The 16706-nt window shown below is 37.8% G+C and overlaps 1 protein-coding gene across 4 annotated transcripts in view; it reads right to left on the minus strand.

The window, feature by feature from the left end:
* The window catches only part of COL19A1 (collagen type XIX alpha 1 chain), a 203154-nt gene that overhangs the window by 109966 nt on the left and 76482 nt on the right, over positions 1 to 16706 (minus strand). For all 4 annotated transcript variants that reach the window (XM_056343496.1, XM_056343495.1, XM_056343499.1 and 1 more), the window contains one exon: positions 1394 to 1447. In XM_056343496.1, the coding sequence (XP_056199471.1) occupies positions 1394 to 1447 (54 nt within the window). The remainder of the gene's footprint in view (positions 1 to 1393; positions 1448 to 16706) is intronic.

Genomic DNA, 16706 nt, shown 5'->3' on the forward strand with positions numbered 1-16706 from the left:
AAACAACATAATGTTATGTTGCCTTGTACAATTTTACTTCCAAAATGTCTTCATGGCAGTTCCCATGATGATAATCTACCATTTCTTGACACATTACAACAGTTCAGTAAATATTTCAAAGTAGGTTTGAGATTTTACACTTTCACAGTGCCACTATGTCAAATATGTTCTAGATACTTCGTAATACCTTACTCTTCCTAAGTAATACCTTACTCTTCCTAAAAGGTTTATGGAACAAGATCCTATGTAGTAAAGGAGATCATGTAAGACCAACAGAGAAATGTCCCCAGAGCTATGGAAAGAAACAGAGATGTGTTTTTTCCATGCTGTCAGAATGTATGCTATGCATGACTGAAGTACATGGATCACCTTCACAGACAAGCAGGCTACAAGAAAATACCTCTTTGAATACCTAAACATAGATCCAGCTCAGTACATAGTATATATTTTCATATGGAGGACCTTCACTATTAGTCAAAAATAGCTCATTTACCTAGCATTAAATTATAGTAACCTAAAATACCAAAAATATTTTTATGGTTACAGTGTGCATAGTAATCCAAAGGACAAAGAAGTGTCGTAATTACATAGTTATAACAATCTGCTGGAAAAGAGGGCATTTCTGGAGGCAGGGTAAAGCTAGGCCTGGACCCTTGATTTCTGAAAAGTAAAATACACAGGCTGCTAGCTACTCCTGGGTGAGAGCCATGGGTCACCCGCTGTGCCATGTGGTTCATGTAACAGAGAATTTGAGTTAAAATTTCACTTTTTTTCTCAGCCAGATTTCACTGCCTACGTAGTTAATTGACCTGGTCTGTATTTGAGGAATGTATGAATCTGTGCCTTAAAAACTACTGGATCAACCTGATCATTGGGTTCACGTTCAAGCTTGAACCTGAGCTAACACTATAGACATGCAAAGTAATAAACCTCACTTTTGCCTAATTTATTTTCAAATTTAAATTTATTTTTTATATATTAAACCAAGATGAGAAGGAAGAAAATCAGAGGTTCTTTCAATGCAATACTAAAATGGCCAACCAGCATGATGTGAAAAGGAAGATTTAAAAACAAATAAATAAATAAAATTGAGCCAGAGGTTTTCTTTATCCCCATCTTCACCTCCTGTCTCCTCCTTGACCTAGCTGGAGGTCAACCTGGGTTTAGTTTTTAATGCAGGATACCGTTGGGTCTCCAGCTGTAAAGCATCACAGTTGAGGGCAGAGAGCATCTCACAGAGGGATCTGAACCTGACTGTCCAAATTCTGTGGGGAATGACTGGCATTTGGACTGGAATCCAGATACAGGATTCAGCAAAACTATTCAGCAAAGCTTTTCTAAGCAACTTTCCCAAAAGTTTGTAGCTTGACTGTTTCACTATCATTCAGTTTACCTCTCTTCCATGAATGCCTTCTGGTCCTGGTTCTCCTTTATCTCCTTTTTCACCCTACAAGAATTAATATTTATGTGATTATATATACAAGACAAATACTAACCCATGACATTTTTTAACAGGAAAAATATTGTAAGATTAGGGTCTGTTCTACATGAAGTGCTACATATACATTGCTGGCTGCACAAGCAAAACTATTTATTACATTCCAACAGAAACTCTTTCCAAATAAATGCCTCTGAAAAATGCCTAGCACTCTGCGAGCTACAGTTCTCTGTACTTCACAGTGTCACTGAACATCCATAAAGACTCACCACAGGAAAATATTCTTGGTTCTCACAGTGCTCCGAGAACATGGTGGTGAAACAGAAATTTACACTGGGGAATATTTTCATTTTGAAAGTCTTTGACATTAAATTAATTTCTTACATTCTGAGACTTCTTTAATAAACAATTCTTGGTTTAAATATCTGATAACAAAACCGTCCTCAATATTATCATTTGTCTTTGACTCATACTGGTATATGGTTCACTGATTGCATATGAAAAATGGAAACAATTTTTGTTCTGAAAATTTTCTCACAAGTATGAACAACATTATGAATCAAAAGAAAAAAAATGTTGGGAAGAAAATAGTCTATACAGGCTGGTTCATGAAACACTAACTACAAAAAACAAACACAGTATTTTTTGTAGGATACGTGAAAGGATTCAGTTCTGTATTATCTCTAACTACCATGCTATTCTAGTTAACACATATTTCAAAGTGAACAAAACACACCTGCTTAAGAAGCATAATTTAAGAGAGAACGTATTCCAGAACCAACAAGTCTGAACAGCTCTATAAATGCATCTCTGTCTCTAGACTGAACTTTGTGAAATCATAAAAGTAACATAATTCTGTGAAAAGAACAAGGACTGACTTTACTAGAGTCCAAGACCTTTGTATCAAGCAAAGAAAGCAAACAGCCCTGCAGTGAATTTCCGTTATCTCCAGGGGACAACATTTGTCTGAGCAGAACCTATTCATTATGTCAGCATCATCTTCATAATTCTGTTAGGTAAATGGTATTGAACTGAGATCATTCAGCTAACTCCATTTGTACCACAGCCCTGATTCAGAGCTATTCCTCCAGTGGCATTGACAGAGGGCATCTAATCTAATAACCGGTTTCGCAAAATGAGGTTGTATGAGCTTAAACAACTGAAGCCTACTAACAAATTAGCAACAGCAAACTGTGAATTTAATAATCCCATGCACAAGATGGTTTTGCTAGTTCATTGTTTCCATTTTAATACGTCTTGTTGATAACAAACCTAATGTTAAGCAGTAGCCTGAATGATACTGTTAAGGTTTTTCCTCAAGTGTTGCCTTTCCCGCTTGTCAAAAAAACCCCAAACAAACAAACAACAACCCAAAACCTTTAAACCACATAAATCTATGTATTTATTGCAAAGGTTTAAATGACACCAAACAGTTACAGGAATTTAGAGCTGGTTATTTTCATATGTTTAAACTATAAAATCTTTTTTGTTCGAGGGATTAAAGCATTGGTTGAGAAAGAAATATTCTTCCACTGTTTAAAGTGTTTTAAAAAAATAGCTCACTTAAACTTTTAGAAGAAACTGCAAAAAATGCATTTTACTTTTCATCACTGTGACACACTGGACATTTAATACTGCTTTCAGAATCTTTCAACTAGTATCAGTTACACTGCTACAACCTTGCAACAGCTACAAAGGTATAGTCATATATTAGACACATCCTTATCCAAATATATTTCAAAAAGATTCCAATGTATGGAGCTGTTTTTTGTTCTATGACTTGTTTACCGGCTCCCATACTTCAAGAGAAAATGATACAAATATGTACAGATTTGCTTCAGAAGTAGTAGCAGTACTATCCTGTAAATTCCTTGATGTATAAGTGGAAACCTAAGGTAAAAGCATCTTGTCATAATTTGTTATGCAACATCTATGTTTACATAAAAACCTAAAGCGAGAGCCCAAGCCAAAAGATGACCCTCCCCTCACCCTCACTTATCATTTGCCTAGATGAGCAGCATGTGTTGGAGACTATGCCTTTTTCTCCTACAGCAGGCAGACAGTAACTTTAAAATGCTGGCGGGCAGTTCTAGACATACACAAGTGTTGCCGGTGAATGTGGGAAAGAAAGAAAAACTCCCTTGCATATGATTGACGAGATATTTGGGTCTAAGATGTTTGTCAGTTTCTTAGACAAAATGATAAAAAGCACCCCCCGTTAATGAGCCTCAGACCTCTGCAGTCCCAAAAGCCACGGGCTTTCTGCCAGGTATGCGATTTTACTATGAACATATTCTGATTTTTAATGGAGTAAATGATTTGTCCTCGCCAAGCCTGTTGTATGGAATGTCTGTGTCCTCTGTGAAGCCAGAATTCAAACCAGAGGTCCAATTTTTACAATTTATTCTCATGAGAACTGAGCCAAGTCACGCTCGTTTCTGCCTTTATGGAGCACACTATACTGCATAATTAACAGCTTCAAATCTAGCCAATTTGCAGAATCGCTGAAGCCACTCTGCAGTGTGGAGGAGGCTATTAATAATCAACATCGTGGCTTACCTCATAGATTAACAAAAAGGAGATAAAAATGTGTTAATGCCATTTTAGATCTCATGTTTCTGTCTGCTTATACTATATTCAGATGAGACAATTAAAAACCATTTATTGCAAAAAGAGGATGACAAAACTCTGGCAGTGCCATGCCTTGTTTATTACTTAACTAAAACTAATCCAATATAATATTAAATTATTTTTATTTCTTTGGGTTCATTCTACTTTCAGTTAACCCAATGGAACAAGCTGATGGGATTGCTCCAGTATAACCGCCGAGAGGGATTCAGTCTGCTGTGTGTAATAGCAAAATCACTGAATTTAGTGATAATATTCTTTAATTACAGCCAGGGATTCATGCACAGCCCCTGCAAGTACCAGCCTTCAACTCAGTTGCCCACTTTAAGACTGCCTCATTTTCCTTGCATACTACTTCCTCCTTACTATAAAGGCAAAGTAATGTATTTGGAAATAAAATACATTCATACCTAAAAAGGTAAAGGATTTCTTGCAGTGCTGCCCTGTTAATGATACTAATCAGGAATTCCTGATATCCCTTGTTCCAAGCATTTTAAAGTACCATTGTTAACAACAGCTGAAATACACTCCAGAGTACGTAAGCTATACAGTATCACTAACTCAGTGCAGGTACCTCTTAATTTTTAAGCTCTAAAGCTCTGTGATTTTGCCCCACATATCATTAAGATAGTTATGTGTTGTTTTTTTTTATACTGTTCTGTTTTCCTACAGTTCTGTCTGAGCAGAATGCTCTATGTGAATTTTCTTTTTTTTTTAACCATTTCTCCATAGTGTGTTCTAAACAGAAGCTAGCTCATAGTAATGCTTATTGATTTTTCCTAAATAAGTTCTGAATTTGAAAAATCAGCATCTTTAGTTCAAAAAAACCCAAACCTGTGGCTCTTCCTGTTTTTGCTGATAGATGTCTAGAGAGCTGGGGTTATGTAGGACTCCATCCCAATAACATTCTTGCTGACTGACTTGTAACCCTTCTGCAGAATGTGGGATAATATACTTCAGGAAAGTGGCAATACTCAGGGTGAAGCACCTCAGGACTACCAAGACACTATAACATTTAAAAGGAGGGGAAGTCAAGGCAGACTAATGATTTTGTCCCAGTTCAGGCTGGAAGGAATGGAAGAGTGACACAAAAAGCTTATTTCCAAACAGGCTTAACCTTTTATTACACAAGACTACTACCTAAGCAGAGTCAGAAAGACAGCGTAAAACATTGCAGAAATACACTTCTATTTCTAGTAAACTAAAATCAACAGCGATGACCTGGAAGGATGTCACTGTGAAGCCTGGGTCTTCCAAACCATTCTATTTAGGACATAGCAAGAAAGCAGGTGATCACAAAGCCTCACAGGCATCAGGAATTCAGAGTTCAGTAGGTGAACTTGTCAGGAAACTGACCAAAACCCCTACTGATTCCAAACTGTACCACCACTGTCTTGTGAAAGGCCCCGAACAAGAGATGTCATGAGTAACCAAGCCAGATAACATGTCAGAAGAAAGATCCTTCTTTCCTGCTTCAGTCAGAGCAATGCTGAAGACATTCATACTGGCTAACTGCTTAGTGTCATGCACATTTCTAAGCAAGCTCTAAGCATTTCTAAGCCAGTGAGCCTATATAAAGGCAAACTACCACCTCAACTGAGTCCAAAATCTTAGGCACAGAATGATCTGAGCAGCCTGTGGCTCCAAAACTGCACTGATGAATTGCCTCTTCCTGTCAGCAGGAATGAGGCAGCCATCCATTTTTATTCTTTTTAGAAAAACCTCCAAATGCAAAGTTACTTTGATCAATCAGAACAAAGATTAAAAAAAAAATAAAATCAAGTCCAGTAGATGTTACAGTGTAGTGCTTTCTAAACGGAGAAAACAAAGGCAAAAATAACAAAAAATAATCCTTGTAGCAGGACTGTAAAAAAGGATCTAGGGATTGTCATGGATCACACAGTGAGCAGGAGTCTAACACAAAGCCATTTTTTAAATGTCAAATCCATTCTACATTTGCCAAAGGCAAATGAAAAAAAACACAATTTTTCTGGTTTACTTGCACTAATGAGGACAGTGAAAAAAAGTGTGTATTTCAGGGCATCATATTTTTCATGGAACTTTGTCAACTTTTAGGTATCTGCTCTTCTCCAAACCAGAATGATAGAAAGTTTGAAAAAAATGTTAGGAGGAAAGAATGAACATAGAACACACTGATGAATCTCAAATGTGGGAAAGAACACTATAAACAGGACAAAAAGTTTTCCATAGTAATAATACAACTAATGGGTTTAATTTGTAGCCAAAATTATTTAGGTTTAGGGGGAAAAGAATAGGGGTTAAAAAGGCAGAGTAGTACTGTAACAGTCTAAGAATAGAGTGAAATTGCTTTAACTGTAGATTTTTCTTGAGAATGCTTTAGACAGACTTGATGATAATTCATCATATGGGTGTCTTATAAGGATGCGGCAGATATAACCCTGCACACTCTTCCAGGATAACATTTCTTCTAGACTGCTCTCTCTTGGAAAAAGTGACAAAGTCACATGTTAAAATAGTTTCAGCTTTTCTTAAGACGATGTGCTTGCTGAGTAATGATTATAGTACGTTGTTGTTTAACCTCAGCTGGCAACTAAGTACCACACATCATCTTGCTCACTCCCCTCCTCCCCCAGCAGCATGGGGAGGAGAATCAGGAAAAAAAAAAAAGAAAAGTAAAACTCAAGGGTTGAGATAAGAACAATTTAATAATTGAAATATAATAAAATGATAATAGTAATAACAATGAAAAGGGGAGAGGAGAAAAATCCAAAGGGAAGGGAAAACCCAAGTGATGGATGATACAATGGCTTGCCAGGCACTGACAGATGCCCAGCCAGTCCCTGAGCAGCAATCGACAGGCCCTGGCTGACCCTCCCCAGTTTATATAGATGCCACGCCATCCCATGGTATGGAATATCCCTTTGGCTAGTTCAGGTCAGCTGTCCCGGCTGTGTCCCCTCCCAATTTCTTGTGCCCCTCCAGCCCTCTCACTGGCAGGGTCTGAAAAACTGAAAAGTCCTTGACTTAGTATAAACATTACCCAGCAACAACTAAAAACATCAGTGTGTTATCAACACGGTTATCACACCAAATCCAAAACACACACTGCACCAGTGACTAAGAAGAAAATTAACTTTATCCCAGCCAAAACCAGGACACAGTGTTTGCAGGAGACACATGTTTTAATGAGTCAAAACTCTCTCATTTAATAAAGAAATTCTTTTTTCCATGAAGGCATTGAAAGATAGACAAACATTAATTCAAATGCCACAGAACAGAGAATGACAATACGACTGAGCTGTTTGCACTGTCACCATGCCATCATCACCAAGCACAGTGACTGAATAGCATTAGTTCAGAGATGAAGAACCAAAAAATAAAAAATAAACCAAATAACACAGATTAAAAAGGATCAGACCATGAAACGTATTCTGAAGAGTTAGCAACCTCTTTAGATTGAAGGATCGTATGCACATTCAATCAAGTCATGTAGTTTAAGTGTAATTTTACATTCTTCATGAAAGCAAAACTCTCACATTGCAACATCCACAAACATTGATTTCTAAAACAGTCTACCAATTCCATGGCACCCTAGCAGGCAATAAAGTGTCCTCAGCTATTGCCTTATTGAAATATTTTCTTACATAGCCTACAGAACTATGATATTCTCGAGAACTAAGCCTTCAGAAAACTCAAATTTTATTATTTCACAACTAGAAAATCCCACAGCAAGGCTACCAGTGGTGCCTTATTGAAAACACAACTGAACAATCCTTTGACCTCTTAATGTGTTCCTTACAGATCTCTGAATCTCACCTTGGTCCTTATCTTCAATGTAACCCTATCTTTTGGAAATCTAAAGGACCGCCTAACATTCCCTGATGCCGACCAGAGCTAGCAGTTAAGATCATTAATGAAATACTAAAAGGCATTAAATAATACTGTGATAAACAGAAAAAAAAAAATCTATGTAAAATAGTACATAACATACATTTTCATCCAAGACAACCTGTCAGGGTAAAAGAAACAAAGATACAACTTCATCCTTTTGGGTGAAAGATGTTAGCCAGCACAAGAAGAAAAAAATACCGAGATTTTGGATAACTCCTGCTTGCTACGATTTATACAAGACTAGCCGCAATCTAACATTTAGCTTTGCTATTCAATGATAAATGCCCCAAAGGAATGTACTTGGGCTTAAGATGCTCCACACTGGCTTTGCTTTTTGCCACATGAAATTTATATGCTGCCGATTGCAAACTTTGCTCTGTATGCTATCCTGCCATGACTCAACCTGCCATCACCATTTCATTTTCTTTTTTCTCCCACCCCCTTTCAAAACTTTCAGTGTCAAGGAGAAAAACAAAATCAACATCCAAACCGGCACTCTTTTTAGTAATTTGGTAATTATTTTGGTAATTATTCCCAGACTTAGCTTTAAAGAAACATTCTTAACCTAAGACTAAGGTTTTATTCATAAAAACAAGAAAAAAACCCCAAACAACCTAAAGCATGACCTATCTGAATGCAGAGTTTCAGTCTCCTAGAGAATATGTATTCTTAACACGGAATCAAATATATAAATACTCTCTTCAGAGAAAGTACAAGCGGTCAGGTAAAATGTAAGGAAAAAATAAGGACAAGTTACTAAGATTATTTTTGTGGTGAATTTCATTTGCAAATGCTACTTGGTACTGATGTGCACAAGTTTTAATGGATATAAAATAGGCTTTCTAATGTAATGCAAAGCTTCCCAAAAAATCAATACAATGTTTATTTCAAGAATTTGCATCTACAGAAAGAAATCATAGGATTCATTTTAAAGATTCTAAAAACCCCACCACGAGCAGTAATGAATATTATATTCTTTACTCACTCCATCTGGCCAAGTTCTATAATACATTATATACATGGAATATTACTTCAGTTTAAAAATTTGTGTATTTCACATAATTTATTGTGCTATACCTTTCCTCATAATCCAAAAGCAAAAGGCTTTCCAAACTATAAAGATTCATGAATTCAGTCAGACAACTCATACAAGCAGCTTTCCACGAAGAGGCTATACAGGGTATGTTTATGGTCCAGTATTCCTCTCCTTCTACAGTGTAACTGGCTAATCTCATCTGCAAATATAAAACCAATCATTTCTATGACTCATCCTTTACGCTTCTCCAGACTTGCCTCCTGTCCAAGAGAACATCTTAACTTTCCAGTACCTTCTTGTTCATATCTAACTATTTGAATTAGTTTTAAGTGTCTTTCAATATTTTTTTCCTTGAGAAAGCTGCTTCTTTTGTCACTGAAAAAAACACTGATTCTATTAGCCACCAAGAACTAGAATAATCTTGAAATGAGCCTCTCAGATACAAACCACATCCAGACCACAGAAATAACCTTTCTCAGCTATCTACAGAGCTACCACTTTCACCTGGACTTGATCATACACACTATTGTCTCAAATGCTCCCTCACCCTGCTCTCCACCCATGCATTAGGAATGCTGTCGCTAAAACTCTGTTCATTTATCTTTTCCTTTTCTGGTTCTCATGCACACATACTAAAATACTGGGAAACCCGAGTACTAAACTCAGTGTAAAACGTGGCACTGCAAGGCTTACACAAAGTCTCACCACTTACCCCCATGCAATAACCTTGTCCTTCAGCCTAATTCTCCTCTGGTGTGATGAGTGCAAAATCTAGACAACATGTGAAGCGTCATCTTTCATATGATTTATTTTTTAATTAACCAGTTTGCAGCTCCCACTTCTCTGGCAACTGTCCATACAACCAGCCCACAGGTTACCATACATGAAAACAATTGTCATATTTCTGTTCTAGCTGGACCACTGTGCAGTGAAGTGTAAAAAATCAATGGGTCTAGAATAAATAGGTGAGGGTTCTGCAGGCTACTTAAAGGAAAGAAGCATCTTTAGAAAGGGCACCCTGGGAAATTTGAGCTGTATCTACTGGCTGGCTATGAACAACAGAAGCAAGTTTAAGTTAACACTGGCTTTCAATAGGAACATAAAACTCATAAAATGCTACGGGCAAAACTTCTTTATCTGTGCACTATGAATTGGCCTCACCATACAAAGGAAGATCAATGATATGCTCCCCGTAGACAGTTCAGTCTCCACTTACTGTCACAGAAACTCTGAACTTCTCCTTGTAAAGTTAGCTAAGCTAGCTGCTTTGTTTTCTTAAAGTCAAGTCTAAGATTACAGAAAGACAGCCAGTGAGTGTACTGTACTGCTGACTGGGTTAGCTGCATTAGACACATTCTTTAACTGTTGCGCAGATCTTTGGTAACAGCCTTAATACCCTTGATTTGTGTGCCTGCTCTGTCAGGTCTTCTTCAAAGTAAGTGCTTTCTAGGTATGCCTACACTAGCAACGTGGCACAACAGAATGATGGAGAGTACTAGATGTTCACACTACATGTACTTTGTTGAAGCTATTCCAAATGTACCCTGGAGTAGCTTTAGTCTGTTTTCATGAACTCAAGAGCCATTCGCAACTACAGCACCTTAGGCTTGTTGCTGGAGCACATCTTTCAGTTTATCTTCATCCAAAAGGAATCATGCTGTTCTTCTCCAGCCCATAAAGTCATTACGTAAGACTGTAGCACTTTCTGGTCATTAAGATATGCCTACTCTTCTGGAATACCTCGGCTGCTGAAGAAAGCCAGAAAGTAGTCTGGAGAAACAGAATCTGTTGGGATATAACCCAGTAAACAGTTGTTTTTTGTTTTTTTTTTGTCAGAGCAGTTTTCTGATTTACTACTTTACTAGGCATCACACAGTTGCAATAGCAGTGCGCAGGGACGCTGGAGATAGGAAGAAGCAGTTGGAAAGGAGATGAGGAGGAAGACTGTTTTTATCATTGAGAGTATGACCTTAAACATCAACTACTGCTAAGTGGAGGGGGAAGAAAAAAAAATAAATAAAAAGATGCATTGGAGACTTAAATATACTTACACATGTACGTTGCTGACTTTTCAGTAGTAACATCCACATCTGTTTTTGCAGGTACTACAAAACTTCCCCCAGCTCACAGTTTTATTTTTGGTATATTAATGAACAAAGTTCTGTCATCTCCTGTTCTATAGTGACCGATGTGAGTAGCTGTTTTGTTGTTTCTTCTTTACTCTGTTCAAGAATTCTGATCCTTTTTCATAATTTCAAACAACTCTTATGCAAAATTGTGAGAGTCCATTTAGAGAGCTTGTTGACTTAAACATGTTTTTAAAAAAGTGGGTAGATTCAGTTTTGATATAAGGAAGAAATTCTTCACTGTGAGGGTGGTGAGGCACTGGCACGGGTTGCCCAGAGCAGCTGTGGATGCTCCATCCCTGGGAGTGTCCAAGGCCAGGCTGGATGGGGCTTTCAGCAACCTGATCTGGTGGAAGGTGTCCCTGCCCATGGCAGGGGGAGTGGAACTGGGTGATCTTTAAGGTCCCTCCCAACCCACACCGTTCTGTGATTCTATGATTCAGTCTAAAAATTTACTTCTTCACGTTCATGCCTACTTTAGAAACATCACATAAAAGAATTTTTTAAAAGGTCTCACAGTATGAGGCTAAGCTATAAAAAAATACAAGGCTGCATAAGCATACATGCAATTTACGCTAAATGATGCTTTCTAATATTGCAGCATTAATACTGTTTTATTAGATTATCCTATTGCCTATTCTCATCAGATACCTGTCAGCACTCTCATTTTCATAAAGAATAATCCTCTAACAGTGCACAACACAATCTCACTGATAGCAGCAGCTGCAGTGTACTGATAGCCTCCGTGCTGTGGAGCCCCACCAGCTCAGTCTTACAGCATATCTTTGCTAAGCAACTCCCAAGAACTGCCTCCTGTTTGAAAGAAAGGAGACTCACATGTCAGGAGCTCTATTTCGTTCGCAGTATTAAAGTAATATACTGCACCTGCCAGCAAGGATTCAGTTGTGCTTACTCTCTATTGCTGTAACGCTGCCTTCCTCCAGAGCCTCCTTTCCGGCTTAAAGTTCCTGGTAAAGAAAGCTTTCCTTTAATAACTGCGCTGCAGTAAACCAAAAGAATTAAGTGATTTAATTTAGAAATCTATTACTTTGTATGTTACGAAATATTTTTGTGATTGTATTATATTTCCTAGAAGGGAATGACTTATTCTAGTACACACATAAATATGTATGTAAACATACAAGCATATTGGTGTAAATATGCACTTTCAACTGGAAATCAAGGAAATACACTCAAAGTTAAACCTATCACCAGATCTGGGATTGACAAAAAAATATCCCACCCTTCACTGTCAGGAAAAAAAAAAAAGAATTGCAGTCATATGAAACGATTTTAATTTTTAGTCCCGGTTAACTGTAAGATCAGATCAATGATACTACCTGAGGTTATCCAGAACCCATGAGATCTGTAAGGAACTCAAGTACTTGTGTATTTACAGGACGCTGTATTTACAATGCTTCTCACAGCATTCCCAGTTAAAGACAAATTTTTCCTCAAATACACTATGCAAAGGTAGCGAACGTAAACAGCTTTTGCAAAAGTAAAATAGGAAAGAGAATAGACAAATACATGTATGGGTGAGCATCTATACAACAGGAAAGGTAAGTTATGAGTCAGAAAAAAGTGAAGATAATCAAGAACAAGTAACAAAAATAGCAAGCAGCCAAAATACAAACAAACTCAGAAACAGTGATACAAAAATAAGTTTGAACAAAAATAACTGGATGTTGAACTTCAGTCAGATCTGTTTCTCTGAGACTGTCTTGTGGGAACAGTCATATAATGGGCTATTTCCAGGCCTCTCTAATCCATTTGAGGTCACATCTAGTTTGCAAGTTAATTTGTTTCTGGCATTTCTTAACTTTTGACTCAGCAATCACCTTTTTAAAATTCATTCTGTTCAGATTAATAAATGGTAAACAGCAACAATCATCTGCATAATGAATTATAAGGCCTTTCACCAAAGATAAACTGTGGAGTCAGAAGAGAGAATATTTTAATTCACAGCAACAAGATTTATCACTTGATCTAAAAGACTAGGTAGCTGCAGCAGAGAATGACCCCTCTGTTCTGTTGAACCAAAACCACAGACTGAGTGTGGGACACCTTCCACTCATCCCAGAAAATGAACAATGCACTTAGCCAAGCTGATGAAAAGCATGGAAACCAGAAATTCTGTAAATTCTGTATTCTACTTTTGCCTCCAAAAAGGAGTAAGATTTACTACTGTCAGACAACATCCAGACCACATACCTTCTGGAAGGCAGTACAGTCAAACGGAAGAGCCAGGACACACTAGAAATCTTGGGTTTATTCGCACATTAGTACTGATGTACCCTATTCTGGCTTCCGAATTACTCTCAGTCTCTTCCATCTCTCTCAGAAATACACATACATATGCCACCTATTCCTCTTGTTTTCCCTAATTAGCCCACTTAAGGCCCATGTCCACTTCTACTCTCTCCTGTACACAAGTCTCTTGACCCAAGCCCCAGCGTTCACCCCACTGGTACTATACAACCCCCAGAACTGTTAAATGGAAACTGGGACTTCAACGTGTCTGTGTAGAAAAAGGATAATGCTGTGCTCTCTGCCACTGCCAGTGGGTATTTCTCTGCTCCTCCAGAATATTTTCTCAGATACTAAATGTGCAGCACTCCTTATAAAAATTGTTACATTATTTTTAAATTAATTAGCATTTATCCAAATTACTTTTCAAAAGGTTTACAGCCTTAGCTGTTTCCAAACTAGTACATTTCTTCCAGGCATCCATAGCTATAATGGTACCCAGTCATCCATCTCTGGATATGCCTTCACAGAAATCTCCAAGGTGGCACAGAAGTAATCGTTCCTGGAAGCAGTACATCCAAATGACCTGGCACTCCGCTCACACTCATAAACCTTTCATCTCAACAGTGCCCACTAACGAAGCTGCGATGCTTCTGATACCCCAGATAGCTCATTCAGAACAGGCTTGGCTGTTTCTGCAGAACACCGCGTGTGCTTTCTTGCCCAGAGCTCCACATCCAGGCCTAGCATGCCAGAGGCTTCCTACGTTGCGGGAACAATTGGAATTTGGAGAGCTTTGTGGACTGAAATAAATTGTACTCATGTGCACATAGCCATTTTCAGAGTTTAAGATTATACCAAGTCGTAGTGGAGAGAAGTGAGGCTGAAAAAGATACCTTTCTAATGCCAGAAAAATGCACCCGTCAAATATTATATTTCTAATCCAAGGCAGAAGGAGTTTTTGAGAGTTAACACCAGCATTTAGGTACTGGCAAAGTCATTCTCTCCTCCATTAATCTTGTTCTCAGCAAGACATGAATTGTTTACACTCAAACTTCATAAAGAAAAACATTTTGAGGTACATGACTAAATCTGGTGATGATACCAAATTATACAGGATAAAACAATTGAGGATGAACTGTGACAAACTCAATACAGGCATGATGAGATGCGATGAGATGGCAAAAGAAGGATAAATGAAATTAGGCGTAGGTATATTTAAAATGATGAAGACAACAAAACCCTTATGTCCCATATGTAGCCATAATGTCTGTGAAGACAATCACAGTTTCCTAAATGCAATGCCTGGTAATGGTCAGTTCAAAAGGATCAAGGGTGAGATCTTGAGGCCACACTCAAAGCTAAAGAGAGTAAAGAAGGAAGTTCCATGTGAGGAGATACTAAGAAGGCACAGAGTATGAAACAGAATTTCACTGTGATACTATATACACTGAAGTTCCTGTCTCTACTATCTTCAAACAATGTAACTGACCTGAAAAACATGTACAGACAGCTAGTAAGGCTGACCAAATAGAGAACGGTGTTCATAGTATAAGACACTATGTAAGCTGGTATTCAATTTGGAAGAAACAGTTCAGGAATGTATGATAGATGCTTACTGATTCTTAACTGATACCGAAAAGGAGAACAGAAATCTTCCAACAGAGTAAGTAGGGGACACCAAATTAAATTAAGAGGAAGCAGGTTCCAAATACAGAAAAGGAAGTGGTTCTTCAAACACGAAGATAAATGTCATAATTCCTCACCACAGGATATTGCAGATGCTCAAAGTTTACATGAATTCAAGGGAAAACTGCATTCACTAATGGGATGGAAGTCCACCGAAGGCTACTAAATTCACTGAAAACACATCTGGTGAGATCACAGTCTCAAATAATTGGAGGCAGGGAAAGTACATGGGGAGAAGCACTTACTTACTTTGTCCTTATGCTTTTCCCTGGGCACCACTTCTGGCTATCATTAGAAGCAGGATGCTGAGCCTGATGAACTTTTAATCTCACCAAATGGGTATGTGTAAGTAAATTAAACAGTGATACAGCTTGGGACCTGGAACTTGGTCATCTATATCATTAAAATGATAGACCCCAGCTGTGAAGGTCTCTTGCAGACATTTCAATAAGTCTAGTTAGCACTTCCCCATATAATTCCCAGGAACAGTTCAAAAGTTAGCATAGGCTAGGGACTATTCCCAACAGGCAGTTTTGATTAAGCCTGTTTCAAAGGGCAAGAGAGTTAAGCAGTATGAGGATGGCCAGATCAAGCCAAATACTACAGAACTACAGGATAAGCCCTGGTAATGTTTAGCTTATTAGGATAAATGCCGATGTGACTACTTTTATTACAGGTAGAGACTTCCTGTAGAGTTAACAATGTGCTTTTCCTTTTCCCCTAGAATACCTGTGTGCAGGTGCCTCTGTGTTCATATATGATCTGCTTGGTAATAAAAAAAAAAAAAATCTGTCAAAAATGCTTGCCTATTTATTGAGATGTCTGTCTTGTAAATAATTAACCTCATATGACTTCATGAAAAAAAATCTGAAGTGCTACTCACAATATCAGAGCACAGCAATCATACAAGCAAAGCAAAGAAAAACATTCCCCCCAGCTCCAAAGCTTAAAAGGTGCAGATAGATAGCTAAATGGTTACAAGATGGGAAACAAAACTCTAATACTTCCCTATGTATCATTAGGGTACAAGTACGAAAAAAACTCAGTTCACATTTACACCCACCTGGTAAAGCACCCAGTCTTCACTGCATGAAGTAAGTTTTAAAGAACTTCAGAAAATCTTGCCCCACCACAATAAAGTATCTGTATTGATGATTAGCAAAGGTAAGGAGCCACATTTCCAGCACAGTGGCAGTGACTCACCACCATCCAAACAAACTAGGGAACTGGACCCTTAGTCTATAATGTAAAAAGTGTGTTCTTCCATTACTCCAAAAAACATTCAGACTAACAGGTCCGTATATGCAGTGGCCACAGTTACATCAATATTTGCAGCTTACTGATTTTAATCTTCTAATCCTTTTTTTAGATTGAAGCATTTCTAGCAGAATCTACAGCTGACAAATAGAAGCACTGTACTAATACACAGGAGGGTTACTGCTTCTCTTAATTATAATTTTTTAGTATATTTAATTACAGACCTTTGAGGTTCATAACTCTCTTCTATCCATGAGTAATAGCTTCTATTTTTCAAGTAGATTGGAAGCTTCCCCAGTACTTGAGGTGTCTTATGTGTGGACCGGTTTCATCACTGAGATTTATGGTACAGAATTCAAAATATTAGAAAGGCTAAATAATGACTAACTTCAACTAGCACCTTAGAAAT

The sequence above is a fragment of the Falco biarmicus genome, chromosome 6 (assembly GCF_023638135.1).
Source record: "Falco biarmicus isolate bFalBia1 chromosome 6, bFalBia1.pri, whole genome shotgun sequence".
In the NCBI taxonomy this organism is placed as follows: Eukaryota; Metazoa; Chordata; class Aves; order Falconiformes; family Falconidae; genus Falco; species Falco biarmicus.